General features: G+C 50.4%; 1 protein-coding gene across 1 annotated transcript in view; it reads left to right on the top strand.

The window, feature by feature from the left end:
• Window positions 1-21: 21 nt before the first annotated feature.
• Window positions 22-13,068, top strand: part of OTUD7B (OTU deubiquitinase 7B) — a gene marked incomplete at its 3' end in the record, with an annotated part of 42,517 nt that continues 29,470 nt past the window's right edge. Inside the window, exon 1 of the mRNA XM_014961778.1 lies at window positions 22-178. Coding sequence (XP_014817264.1) covers window positions 167-178 — 12 coding nt within the window. The remainder of the gene's footprint in view (window positions 179-13,068) is intronic.

Genomic DNA, 13,068 nt, shown 5'->3' with positions numbered 1-13,068 from the left:
GGATCCTCCCCGGCACCGGCAGCGTTTCCCGGTGCCACCCAGGAGAGCAGAATTCAACCTTCCTCCTTACCCATCTGTGAAATGGGCGCAAGCGGCGCAACGTAAGGGGATTACCGGTTCCGTGGCGGGGTTTGCCGGCAGCGACGCGCTCCGGGTTGGCCGGAGGATGATTTTTGGGGTAATAAAGGGATGGGGTTGGTAATTTGTTGCCGAATTCTGAAGTTTTAGGGCTGGAATTCTCCACCTGGGATCACCGACGACCTCGGGTCGTCTCCTCCTCGACCCACGGCGGTCGCTCCTGTCCCCCTCTGGGGCTTTAAAGCCTCGTGGTGGCTTTTTCTGTGGTTCTTCGTGGTGTTTAAGGTTAAAAAAAGGGGGAAAAAAAGCCTCGTGGTGGCTTTTTCTGTGGTTCTTCGTGGTTTTTAAGGTTAAAAAAGGGGAAAGAAAAGCCTCGTGGGGCTGAACTTGAAGCCGTGGGTTAGAAAGTGGCCGCGGTGGCGTCGCAGGGACCGGGGCTCTTTTTTGCCAGGGGCCTAAAAACCACCCTTTTCCCAGGAAATTCGGGGGGGTGTGTTCTCCGTGGGCTGCTCGGGGGCGGTGTGTGGGTCATTTTTTGGGGAAAAACCCTGATATTTAACCACTTGACTCGGAGTTTGTAGAATTCGAGGCGGCGGCGGCTCCTGAATTTTCTGCGCGGCCAGGACGTCTGTGGGGACTTAGGAAGGAGCTGGGGTCTTTCTAGTGCCTTAATTTCTGTTGGTTTAGGGTTTTTTGATACGAATTTACCAACTGGAGGCTGTGGGGGGGTGATTGTGACACCGGGGGGGGGATGCTCTCCCTCAACCACCACCTCAGCCCTTCGCTTCAACTCTAAACTCCTCGCTTTAAATGACATAAAAACCCAGATTTTCCTTTTTTTTTTTGAGAGAACTACTGGGAAAAAAGGTTGATTAATAGGGTGGTGGATTAATAGGGTGCTGATAATTAGTGTCCCCCCCCGGGAGGGCTCTCCCAAAGCCCAGCTTTGGATGTGGATGTGGCTCCTGTTTGTGTCCCAGTGCCCCCAGCCCTTAATTCCGCCCCCAAAATGCCCCAAATTTCACCCCCCCCCGGGGGCTGCCAGGGCTGGAATCTCCCCCCAAATCATGACATTTCCCTGGAAAAAGGGAAAAGTGATGGAGGTGGAAGCGAAGACGCCACAAAAATGAGACCCAGCCTCCTTGATCATCATCTTTATTAATTATCACGCCCTGAAACGCGGTGATTTTTTTAACCCACGTGGGTTTTTTTCGCCTTCGGGACATTTTTGGAGCGGAAATTTTGGGTTTTGTAATTAATCCTGGAAAGAGGAACCGATAAACGGGAGCGAGGATGGTGCGGGCAGAGCCTCCAGGCTCATTATTATTATTATTAATTATTAGTATTATTTTTCTGCCTTTTGGAAGGGCTGGGAGGCTCCGTTCCCTGGGTGTGACTTTTAGAAGAAATCGGGGTGTTGAAATCCTTGGATTTTGGAGCAAAAAAGGGAGGCAGGTGGAAAAGAAGGTGAAGTTTTGATGGAAAATGACTTGAAGGTCTGAAAATGGTTGCGTTTTAATGAACTTCCACTGCGGCTCTTGCCCAAAGGCCGCTTTTTGATCCGAATCTTGAGCAAGTGGGTGATTTTTTAAGAAAAAATGTGCCTTTTTCCCTGCTGGGAATGCTCTGCTTGTCCTGGGATGGTGCCAGGGCTCCGGTGGCTCTTGCAGGATGAGGGATTTATAAATATTCCCATTTTTTGGGGGTCTGGCTGCCTTTTTGCATCCCAAGTTGCCCATTTTTGGGGCTGGAGGAGCTGGTGGAAGCTTCATTTTCACCCAGAACAACCATTTCTGTTGGGTTTTGGGTTCGGGGATGTTCTGCCACCTTGGGTTTTTTTGACCCCCCGGTCCCTATCCCATCATAGGGCACTCCTGGGAGATTTTGTGTCAGGTTTGGGGCTAATTCTGCTCGGTTTGGGCCATTCTGGCCTCCATTAGGTGATGTCAAGGCTCAGGGGGTGGAGGAGAAAGCAAAGGATCCCCCTTGGGGACCTTCTGATCCTGTTGGTTGAAGCCGAGGAGCTGATTTTGCTGGTGGCTCTTCCCATGAAGCCACAAACTGCTACTAATCGCTGATTATTTATATTTTTTTGGGTGGAAAACCGAAGGTTTAGGAGATGGATGGGGGAAGGTGTGGTGGGAAGTGGCTCCGGTGGTCGGGGAGGACCAGGATGCTCTGTGCCTCGGGTGGTGGGGGTGACACCCCAGAAAGGCTGTGCCACCATCCAGAGAGACCTGGATGGGCTGGAGAGTTGGGGGGAGAAGAACCAGATGAAGTTCAACCAGGATAAGTGTCGGGTCCTGCCCCTGGGGAGGAAGAACCCCCCAAAAACAGGAGAGGTTGGGGGTGACCTGCTCGGGAGCAGCTCTGAGGAGAAAGACCTGGGAGTCCTGGGGGACAACAGGGTGACCATGGACCTGGTGGTCAAGGAGGCCAATGGCATCCTGGGGGGCATGAGGAAGAGCATGGAGAACCTCAAGGGAGGTCATCCTGCTCCTCTGCTCTGCCCAGGGGAGGCCCCAGCTGGAGCACTGGGACCAGTTGTGGGCTCCCCAGTTCCAGAAGGACAGGGAACTGCTGGAGAGGGTCCAGCAAAGGGCTACGAGGATGCTGAGGGGCCTGGAGCATCTCTCTGGGGAGGAAAGGCTGAGGGACTTGGGGCTTTTGAGTCTGGAGAAGAGAAGGCTGAGGGGGGATCTGCTCAAGGCCTGGAAATCCTTCCAGGGTGGGGGTCAGGAGGATGGGGCCAGGCTTTTTCCAGTGGTGCCCAGGGACAGGACAAGAGGGAACGGGCACAAACTGGAATATGAGAAGTTCCATCTCACCATGAGGAGGAACTTGTTGACTTTGAGGGTGGCAGAGCCCTGGCAGAGGCTGCCCAGAGAGGTGGTGGGGTCTCCATCTCTGGAGACATCCCAAACCCAACTGGATTTGATCCTGTGGGACCTACTCTGGCAGGATCAGGAGATCATTAGATGCTCTCCAGAGGTCCCTTCCAACCCCATGTCATTCTGTCCCAAAACCTCTCAAATTAATTCAATGTTTTCTCATCCCGGGGCGAGGAAGCTACGAGTTGCTTTGGTTCCACCTATATATTTATTTTTTTTTCTCATTTTAGATGGACCAACTGCTTTAATGTTGGTATTTTCTTGGACTCGGGGGGCCCTGGGGGGGTGTGTGGCTTTCCCCCCCCCCCCTTTTTTGCCCCGGGTTTGGTGACCAAGCAAGAAAATACTGTTTGTGGAAAGGATCAAGCTTTTTATAGTCCAGGGCGAGGTGTGACTCACGGCTCCGTCTAATCCCCTGCTGCTGGGGGGGCAGGGGGGGGGAGAACACGTTGATTAATTACTAATAATCCCCGGAGAAGCCTCTGGGGAACGTTAATAAACCCCTTTGTGTCACCCTTGGGTGGGCACCCGGCGAAACGGGGTGTGGGGCTGCTTTAGTGGTGTCTCCTCCGGCATTAAATCCACCGTTGGAAGGATTATATCAATTTATAGTGTCTATTAATTGATTTTTTTGCCACCCAAAGACACCCCCTCCATGGTCTCATCCCGTCCCACGTGGTCCAGCCTTCGTCGTGCTCCTCGTTAGCAAACGAGCCCCATCACTGTGATGTGGGCAGGTTCAAATATTAAGTGAAAAATGAGATTTTTATTTATTTTTTTTTTTAGGAATTCTGGAATTTTTTTAGGAACTCTGCTTAAAAATCAGAATATTCCCCCCTTTTTCCACCCCCCTGAAGATGGAAGTCCTCTTCTGGCTGCTGCCCTCCACCAGTTTGACTTCCAGACTGGAGTTTAAAACCCAGAGTGGCTGCACTGGGCTTGGGAGGGGAAAGGAAACGTTTTCTTTGGGTTGAAAACCCTAAATTTGCCCAATCTAGGTCCCATCAAGATGCTCCTAAAGCCCCTCCGAGGTGGGGGGGGGGGTTTGTTGGTGCATCTCTTACCAGGCAGCTCTTTTTTTGAGATGACTTTACAAAAAAACAGTAAAAAATACAGACTTTCCTTCCTATTTTTTTTTTTATTCCACCTCCTTTTATGTCAGAATCAGAGATTTCAGGCGGCGTTTTGGGACACGGGGGGGGTCCTCTCGCCACAGAAGGATGAAAACTCCTAAATATTGGGATTCCAGGAGGGGTGTTATGCTCACGGTTGTAAATTCACATTTTTTTCTCCTCTTTTCTCCCCATTTTTACACCCGGGTGATTAAGCAGCCCGGGGGGGGATGGGATGCCAAGCAGAGACACGGTGAGGGGGGCACGTTTTGGGGGAAAAAGCAGAGTTTGTAGGTGACTGGGAGGGTTAATCCGGTGGGAAACTTCCTATTTTTTATATATATATATATTTATTTATTTTTTAATCAAAAGAAGCCCCCCCTTTGTCAGGATAATTCTGACACGCTCTGCAAATAATGGCAACGTGTTGGGGCAGGATGGCGGCGCGGGGTGAAGGATTTCCAGCAGCCAGGACAATACAAAACCAAGCAAAAAAAACCCAATTCAACAACAAAACACCCAAAACCCCAATGAATCACCCCGAAACCATTTGCTGGCAGTTCTGCCAAACACCTCCAGGTCCGGCCGAGGCACCGTGTTGGGTCCTTCCCGAAATCCCTGAGGATTTAAGCAACACCCTCTGGGTTTTTAGGTCTTGAAAATCATCTGGAGGTGGAGAATTATTTGTTAATAAGCTTTTAAATTTGTTTTGAATCCGGGTTATTTATCCCCACGGAGCCAGAAGGGTGTTCGACCCGGAGTTCCCTTGTTTAAATATAAAAAATCGAGGGGAGAAGAGCAGTTAAAAGTGAATTAATTAATACACTGAATTAATACACTCAATTAATACACTGAATTAAGCCTTTTGGGAATGTGATCGATTAATTCTTTCGGATTTAAATTCCGATTTAGGAGCTTGTCTGGGCGGAGGAGGCGGATGCTTCCTGCGTGCCGGAGTGAAAAATGAGAGTTTTTAGGAAATTTGCCCAAAACTTTAAGGATTTTCCCCAGGGCTGGAGGGGGTTATTCCAACAAATCTCCCCAGAGAGGGGTTGGTGTGAACCCTCCTTCTGGGAGGTGTTTAATTGCATTAATTACCTGCCTCAAATTGCTCTTGTGTCCCCCCCCGACCGGTGATTTCTTGCAGAGGGTGGTGGGTGCCGGGAGCTCATTTTTGGGGCAGAATTAGCCCTTCTGGCACCCCGAGGGGGGCACCCATCAGGTCTCCATGGGTCATGGGTGCCGAGTGGTTCCTGCCACCCTAAAATTCCTGCGGGATGGAGGAGGGATGCCGAGGGGAGGGGGGGTCAATCCCCACCTGGCTCCTGACCCCATCCCATCATAAATCGCTTCGATCAAACCCTCTCCTTTGCATAACGAGGTCGTCGTTGATTAGATTTGAGTCCTCGTGGACTTTCTGCAGGTGGATGTTTAAAATACAGCCCCGGATCTTCAGGACACGGCGTTTGGGTTTGGTTTGGTGGGTTTTTTTCTGGGATTTTTTTTTTTTTGATTTACGGAGGACGGGAGGTGGAACCGCCTCCGAAAACGCCCTGCCCATCCTTCCAGTGGCTCATCAGGGCGAGGCTTAATTAAGCTTTTTATAGCGTTTTTACGAGCATTAGCTGAGTAAGTGCTGTGCCATCCCTGGGGGGTAGGTCTTTTGTGGCTGAGCCCAAGGAAGCCCTTTCTTTGGAGAACATCGGAGAACATCGGGAAGGAGAAAAGGAGAAGCTTCTGAGATGAGGTTCCTGCCGCCCGTCCCATCCTCGAGGGCACCCCACGGCGCCAAAAATACCTGGATTTTCAGAGATTTGAGGAGATGAGGTTCCTGCCGCCCGTCCCATCCTCAAGGGCACCCCAAGGCCCAAAAATATCTGGATTTTCAGAGATTTGAGTGATGTTGTCCCATGAGGCATCCGGTGGAGACATAAAAAGGTCCATGGAGGCTGGAAGATCCCTAAAAAATGAGCGGATTTAGGAGAGCTGATGATGATGCTGATGGTCTGGAGCTCGTGTTTAAAACGTGGGTGTTCCCCAAGGAAAAGGAGAAGAAAATGGGGCAAACGTGGGTTTCCCCGTGGAACAGCACCGAGTTTTACCCCATTTCTTACCTTTTTGGTGAGAGATTGTGGACATCTGGAAGGTGCTGGGACGAGGGAGAAGAATGAGTGACCCTTTGAGACACCAGCTTTATCTGGATGAGGATACGGCAAATTCTGGGGGAAACACCTAATTCTGAGAGCTTTCAGACGAAAAGAGATGCCAATTTTCACCTCCAACGTCCAAGTATTCTTGATTTTTTCAATCAGGAGGTCCCAGAACCAAGTGGGGCTCATCCCTCATGAGTAGTTGAGCGCGTGTGTCACGGCAGCAGAGACGTCGGGCTCGGGGGATTTCCAGAGCCCAGGACTTTGTGGTTCCTTGGATGAGGTTCAAAGAGAACATGGACACCATCCTACCCAGTAGAAACCCACTGCCGACACCAGGAGAAGGTCTTTTTTTCTCCTGAGCTTCTCCTCTTTGGGCTCCTTCTGCCTTCCTTGGCTCGCTCTGGATTTTAAATTTAGCTCCCTCTGCTTTGGTTTGGAGCTGGTTCCCCAATTTTTCCACCAAAACACGCTGAAGTGCCTGGAAATCTTTGTGCTCTCCCAACGTCCATCGATGGAAGGGTTAATAAGCTCTTGGGGTTTCAAAATATTTGGTGAAAAGTTGTGGGGGTGAAAAGTCTTCCACAGATTTAATGCTCCGCCGTCTCCAGTGGAGGGGGGTTATCTGGAAGGTGCTGGGACGAGGGAGAAGAATGAGTGACCCTTTGAGACACCAGCTTTATCTGGATGAGGATACGGCAAATTCTGGGGGAAACACCTAATTCTGAGAGCTTTCAGACGAAAAGAGATGCCAATTTTCACCTCCAACGTCCAAGTATTCTTAATTTTTTCAATCAGGAGGTCCCAGAACCAAGTGGGGCTCATCCCTCATGAGTAGTTGAGCGCGTGTGTCACGGCAGCAGAGACGTCGGGCTCGGGGGATTTCCAGAGCCCAGGACTTTGTGGTTCCTTGGATGAGGTTCAAAGAGAACATGGACACCATCCTACCCAGTAGAAACCCACTGCCGACACCAGGAGAAGGTCTTTTTTTCTCCTGAGCTTCTCCTCTTTGGGCTCCTTCTGCCTTCCTTGGCTCGCTCTGGATTTTAAATTTAGCTCCCTCTGCTTCGGTTTGGAGCTGGTTCCCCAATTTTTCCACCAAAACACGCTGAAGTGCCTGGAAATCTTTGTGCTCTCCCAACGTCCATCGATGGAAGGGTTAATAAGCTCTTGGGGTTTCAAAATATTTGGTGAAAAGTTGTGGGGGTGAAAAGTCTTCCACAGATTTAATGCTCCGCCGTCTCCAGTGGAGGGGGGTTGTGATGGGATGGAGAAGCCTCATCCATAGGGTTGAGGAGCCTCATCTGTGGTGTTCCATGGGGTGGAGAAGCTTCATCCTTGGGATGGAGAAGCCTCGTCCATGGTGTTCTGTGGGATGGAGGAGCCTCATCCATAGGGTTGAGACGCCTCATCCGTGGTGTTCCATGGGGTGAAGAAGCTTCATCCTTGGGATGGAGAAGCCTCGTCCGTGGTGTTCTGTGGGATGGAGGAGCCTCATCCTTGGGATGGAGAATCTTCATCCATGAGATGGAAAAGCGATGGGATGGAGAAGCTTCATCCATAGGGTTGAGGAGCCTCATCCGTGGTGTTCCATGGGGTGGAGAATCTTCATCCATGAGATGGAAAAGCCTCGTCTGTGGTGTTCTGTGGGATGGAGGAGCCTCATCCTTGGGGTGGAGAATCTTCATCCATGAGATGGAAAAGCCTCGCCGACACCAGGAGAAGGTCTTTTTTTCTCCTGAGCTTCTCCTCTTTGGGCTCCTTCTGCCTTCCTTGGCTCGCTCTGGATTTTAAATTTAGCTCCCTCTGCTTTGGTTTGGAGCTGGTTCCCCAATTTTTCCACCAAAACACACTGAAGCACCTGGAAATCTTTGTCCTCTCCCAACATCCATCGGTGGAAGGGTTAATAAGCTCTTGGGGTTTCAAAATATTTGGTGAAAAGTTGTGGGGGTGAAGTCTTCTGCAGATTTAATGCTCCGTGGTCTCCGGTGTAGGGAGGGTTGCGATGGGATGGAGAAGCCTCATCCATAGAATTGAGGAGCCTCTTCCGTGGTGTTCCATGGGGTGGAGAAGCTTCATCCTTGGGATGGAGAAGCCTCGTCCATGGTGTTCTGTGGGATGGAGGAGCCTCATCCATAGGGTTGAGACGCCTCATCCGTGGTGTTCCATGGGGTGAAGAAGCTTCATCCTTGGGATGGAGAAGCCTCGTCCGTGGTGTTCTGTGGGATGGAGGAGCCTCATCCTTGGGATGGAGAATCTTCATCCATGAGATGGAAAAGCGATGGGATGGAGAAGCTTCATCCATAGGGTTGAGGAGCCTCATCCGTGGTGTTCCATGGGGTGGAGAATCTTCATCCATGAGATGGAAAAGCCTCGTCTGTGGTGTTCTGTGGGATGGAGGAGCCTCATCCTTGGGGTGGAGAATCTTCATCCATGAGATGGAAAAGCGATGGGATGGAGAAGCTTCATCCATAGGGTTGAGGAGCCTCGGTGGGGTGGAGAAGCTTCACCCACCATGGGATGGAAAAGCCTTGTCTGTGGTGTTCTGTGGGATGGAGGAGCCTCATCCTTGGGATGGAGAATCTTCATCCATGAGATGGAAAAGTGATGGGATGGAGAAGCCTCATCCATAGGGTTGAGGAGCCTCATCCGTGGTGTTCCATGGGGTGGAGAATCTTCATCCATGAGATGGAAAAGCCTCGTCCGTGGTGTTCTGTGGGATGGAGGAGCCTCATCCTTGGGATGGAGAATCTTCATCCATGAGATGGAAAAGCGATGGGATGGAGAAGCTTCATCCTTGAGGTTGAGGAGCCTCGGTGGGGTGGAGAAGCTTTACCCACCATGGGATGGAGGAGCCTCATCCTTGGGATGGAGGAGCCTCATCCTTGGGATGGAGGAGCCTCATCCTTGGGATGGAGGAGCCTCATCCTTGGGATGGAAAAGCCTCGTCCATGGTGTTCTGTGGGATGGAGGAGCCTCATCCATGGGGTGGAGAATCTTCATCCATGAGATGGAAAAGCGATGGGATGGAGAAGCTTCATCCATAGGGTTGAGGAGCCTCGGTGGGGTGGAGAAGCTTCACCCACCATGGGATGGAAAAGCCTTGTCTGTGGTGTTCTGTGGGATGGAGGAGCCTCATCCTTGGGATGGAGAATCTTCATCCATGAGATGGAAAAGTGATGGGATGGAGAAGCCTCATCCATAGGGTTGAGGAGCCTCGGTGGGGTGGAGAAGCTTCACCCACCATGGGATGGAAAAGCCTCGTCCATGGTGTTCTGTGGGATGGAGGAGCCTCATCCATAGGGTTGAGACGCCTCATCCGTGGTGTTCCATGGGGTGAAGAAGCTTCATCCTTGGGATGGAGAAGCCTCGTCCGTGGTGTTCTGTGGGATGGAGGAGCCTCATCCTTGGGATGGAGAATCTTCATCCATGAGATGGAAAAGCGATGGGATGGAGAAGCTTCATCCATAGGGTTGAGGAGCCTCATCCGTGGTGTTCCATGGGGTGGAGAATCTTCATCCATGAGATGGAAAAGCCTCGTCTGTGGTGTTCTGTGGGATGGAGGAGCCTCATCCTTGGGGTGGAGAATCTTCATCCATGAGATGGAAAAGCGATGGGATGGAGAAGCTTCATCCATAGGGTTGAGGAGCCTCGGTGGGGTGGAGAAGCTTCACCCACCATGGGATGGAAAAGCCTTGTCTGTGGTGTTCTGTGGGATGGAGGAGCCTCATCCTTGGGATGGAGAATCTTCATCCATGAGATGGAAAAGTGATGGGATGGAGAAGCCTCATCCATAGGGTTGAGGAGCCTCGGTGGGGTGGAGAAGCTTCACCCACCATGGGATGGAAAAGCCTTGTCCATGGTGTTCTGTGGGATGGAGGAGCCTCATCCTTGGGGTGGAGAATCTTCATCCATGAGATGGAAAAGCGATGGGATGGAGAAGCTTCATCCTTGGGGTTGAGGAGCCTCGGTGGGGTGGAGAAGCTTCACCCACCATGGGATGGAAAAGCCTCGTCCGTGGTGTTCTGTGGGATGGAGGAGCCTCATCCTTGGGATGGAGAATCTTCATCCATGAGATGGAAAAGCGATGGGATGGAGAAGCCTCGTCCATAGGGTTGAGGAGCCTCATCCGTGGTGTTCCATGGGGTGGAGAAGTTTCATCCATGGGATGGAAAGGCCTTGTCCGTGGTGTTCTGTGGGATGGAGGAGCCTCATCCTTGGGATGGAGAATCTTCATCCATGAGATGGAAAAGCGATGGGATGGAGAAGCTTCATCCATAGGGTTGAGGAGCCTCATCTGTGGTGTTCCATGGGGTGGAGAAGCTTCATCCTTGGGATGGAGAAGCCTCGTCCATGGTGTTCTGTGGGATGGAGGAGCCTCATCCTTGGGATGGAGAATCTTCATCCATGAGATGGAAAAGCGATGGGATGGAGAAGCTTCATCCATAGGGTTGAGGAGCCTCGGTGGGGTGGAGAAGCTTTACCCACCATGGGATGGAAAAGCCTCGTCCGTGGTGTTCTGTGGGATGGAGGAGCCTCATCCTTGGGATGGAGAATCTTCATCCATGAGATGGAAAAGCGATGGGATGGAGAAGCCTCGTCCATAGGGTTGAGGAGCCTCATCCGTGGTGTTCCATGGGGTGGAGAATCTTCATCCATGGGATGGAAAGGCCTTGTCCGTGGTGTTCTGTGGGATGGAGGAGCCTCATCCATAGGGTTGAGGAGCCTCAGTGGGGTGGAGAAGCTTCACCCACCATGGGATGGAAAAGCCTTGTCTGTGGTGTTCTGTGGGATGGAGGAGCCTCATCCATGTGCTCCTTGGGGTGGAGGAGCCTCATCCTTGGGGTGGAGGATCCTCATCCGTGGTGTTCCATGGGATGGGGGAGCCTCTTCCATGGGATGAAGGAGCCTTGTCCATGGTGTTCCATGGGATGGAGGAGCTTCTTCCATTGGCTCTTGGCTGGTGGGGCGGGGGAGATTTGGACCCCCCCTTTCCGCACGAGGGTGTTAAAATTCAGCCATTGGATTTGGGCACAACCTTAAGGAAACGGGCCATGGAATAAGGGTAAAAAAAGGGTGATGGGGGATACGACCCATGGTTTTCTCTGGGATTTTACTTTAGGGTCTAAAAATGGGATCATCTTTGCCAAAAGATGCACATTCATCCCAAAAATTCTTTAATGTGTTTCTAAGATGAAGGGGGATTTAAGGATTATATCCAGGTTGGAAGTGGTCGGGATAACACCCTAGCTGCCTATATATATATTTATTATTATTTTTCCTATATATATTTCCATATATATATATTTATGGGGGAAGGGGATTTAAGGATTATATCCAGGTTGGAAGTGGTCGGGATAACACCCTAGCTGCCTATATATATATTTATTATTATTTTTCCTATATATATTTCCATATATATATATATTTCTGGGGAGTATTTGGGTGTTCTTGGAGCCCGTAACCCTCCCTGGATAATATATTTGTGATTCCCAGACCCCTTTGGGCTTGGATTTCCCCCCAAATTCCGGAGGGAGGGAAAGGGAGAATGTGCCCCCCCCTGGCCCCGTATGTGGGGAAAAAAATAATAAATAAAAGCAAAACCCCTTCCTGGGGGGGGAATGAGCCCCAGATTGTCCCATTTGTGTTTTTCCTGGCATTTTTGAGCACGGGGGAGTTTGGGGAAGTGCAAATGTCACTGGTGAACGGGGGTGGGCTGAGCTGCTGCTCTTTTCCTCCCCAAAAAAAGCCGGAATTCGCCACATAACACTCATTTTTTTAACATTTTCATTATTATTATTATTCTTACCCAGAAGGAACTCGCTGCCCTTTATCGCAGTGAGGTTTTTTTTTCATTTAGAAACTCTTGAACGTTTTTATAAGGGGGGCTGGAGGAGCCAAACATCTGGCTGCTAATTAGGGACCTGCCCTCCATCCTTAATGGGGCAGAGTGGGATTCTCCTGCCAAATTTTCCTGCGAATGCCCTCGGATTTGGGATCGCCTTGAGGGGGCCCAGGGTAGCCCTGAGATCACTCTGCTGATAAAGGAATATTAATTAGGTTTTTTCCTGTCCATAAAGTTAATAAAAGGATGATTAGCGAGCGGGGAAGATAATAATTTATAACCAATTTATAAATAATTTAACCAACAAACCCAGGAAATTCCGGATTAAAGCGTCGCCGTTGGACTCAGGGCTGGGGAGTTTTGCCCATCTTTAGGAATAATCCTAAAAAAAAAGGACATTTTCTTAAGGCACCGGGGAGTTTTGCCCATTTTTTAGGAGTAAGCCTAAAAAGAGAACTGCTTTTAAGCAGCAGGGAAACAAACAGGTTTGTTCATCCCCAAAATACTCGTATTTTCTCCCAATTCACCGACGCTTCCCCCAAATGTTTATTTTTTTCCCCCTCTTTTTCATTTTCAGCTCGGGGTGAGTTTCTCCCCGGTGGTTTCTCCTCCTCGACGGCAGAATTTTTTTGCTCATAACCCTTTAATTGCACCAAAAAAATAATAATACCCCCCCACACCTCCCCCACGGAGGGGTTTGTTGCGTCCGAGCGCCCGGCTGCTCCTGGAGGAATGCAGAAAATCAGGATTTTGGGTGTGCAGGGAGAGCACACACCTCTCTCCCTCTTAAAACCTGTAAAAAACTTAAATATTTACGTAATTCCCCCCCCGGCCGGGCTGGTTTGGCTCCTTCTGGGATGGAAATCCAGAGGGGGGCACTTAGATTTTTTGAGACAAGTGGAATTGGCTTTTGCCCGAAAAGGGGCTTTTTGTTTGGGTTCTGCAGGAGCAACATCTAATTAAGGGGGGGTTTTGGTTTTGCTTTTATTCCC

The sequence above is a fragment of the Calidris pugnax genome, unplaced genomic scaffold (assembly GCF_001431845.1).
Source record: "Calidris pugnax isolate Ruff unplaced genomic scaffold, ASM143184v1 scaffold540, whole genome shotgun sequence".
NCBI lineage: Eukaryota > Metazoa > Chordata > Aves > Charadriiformes > Scolopacidae > Calidris > Calidris pugnax.
Note: the sequence above shows the minus strand (reverse complement) of the source record. Positions and strands in the feature narration are given on the sequence as shown.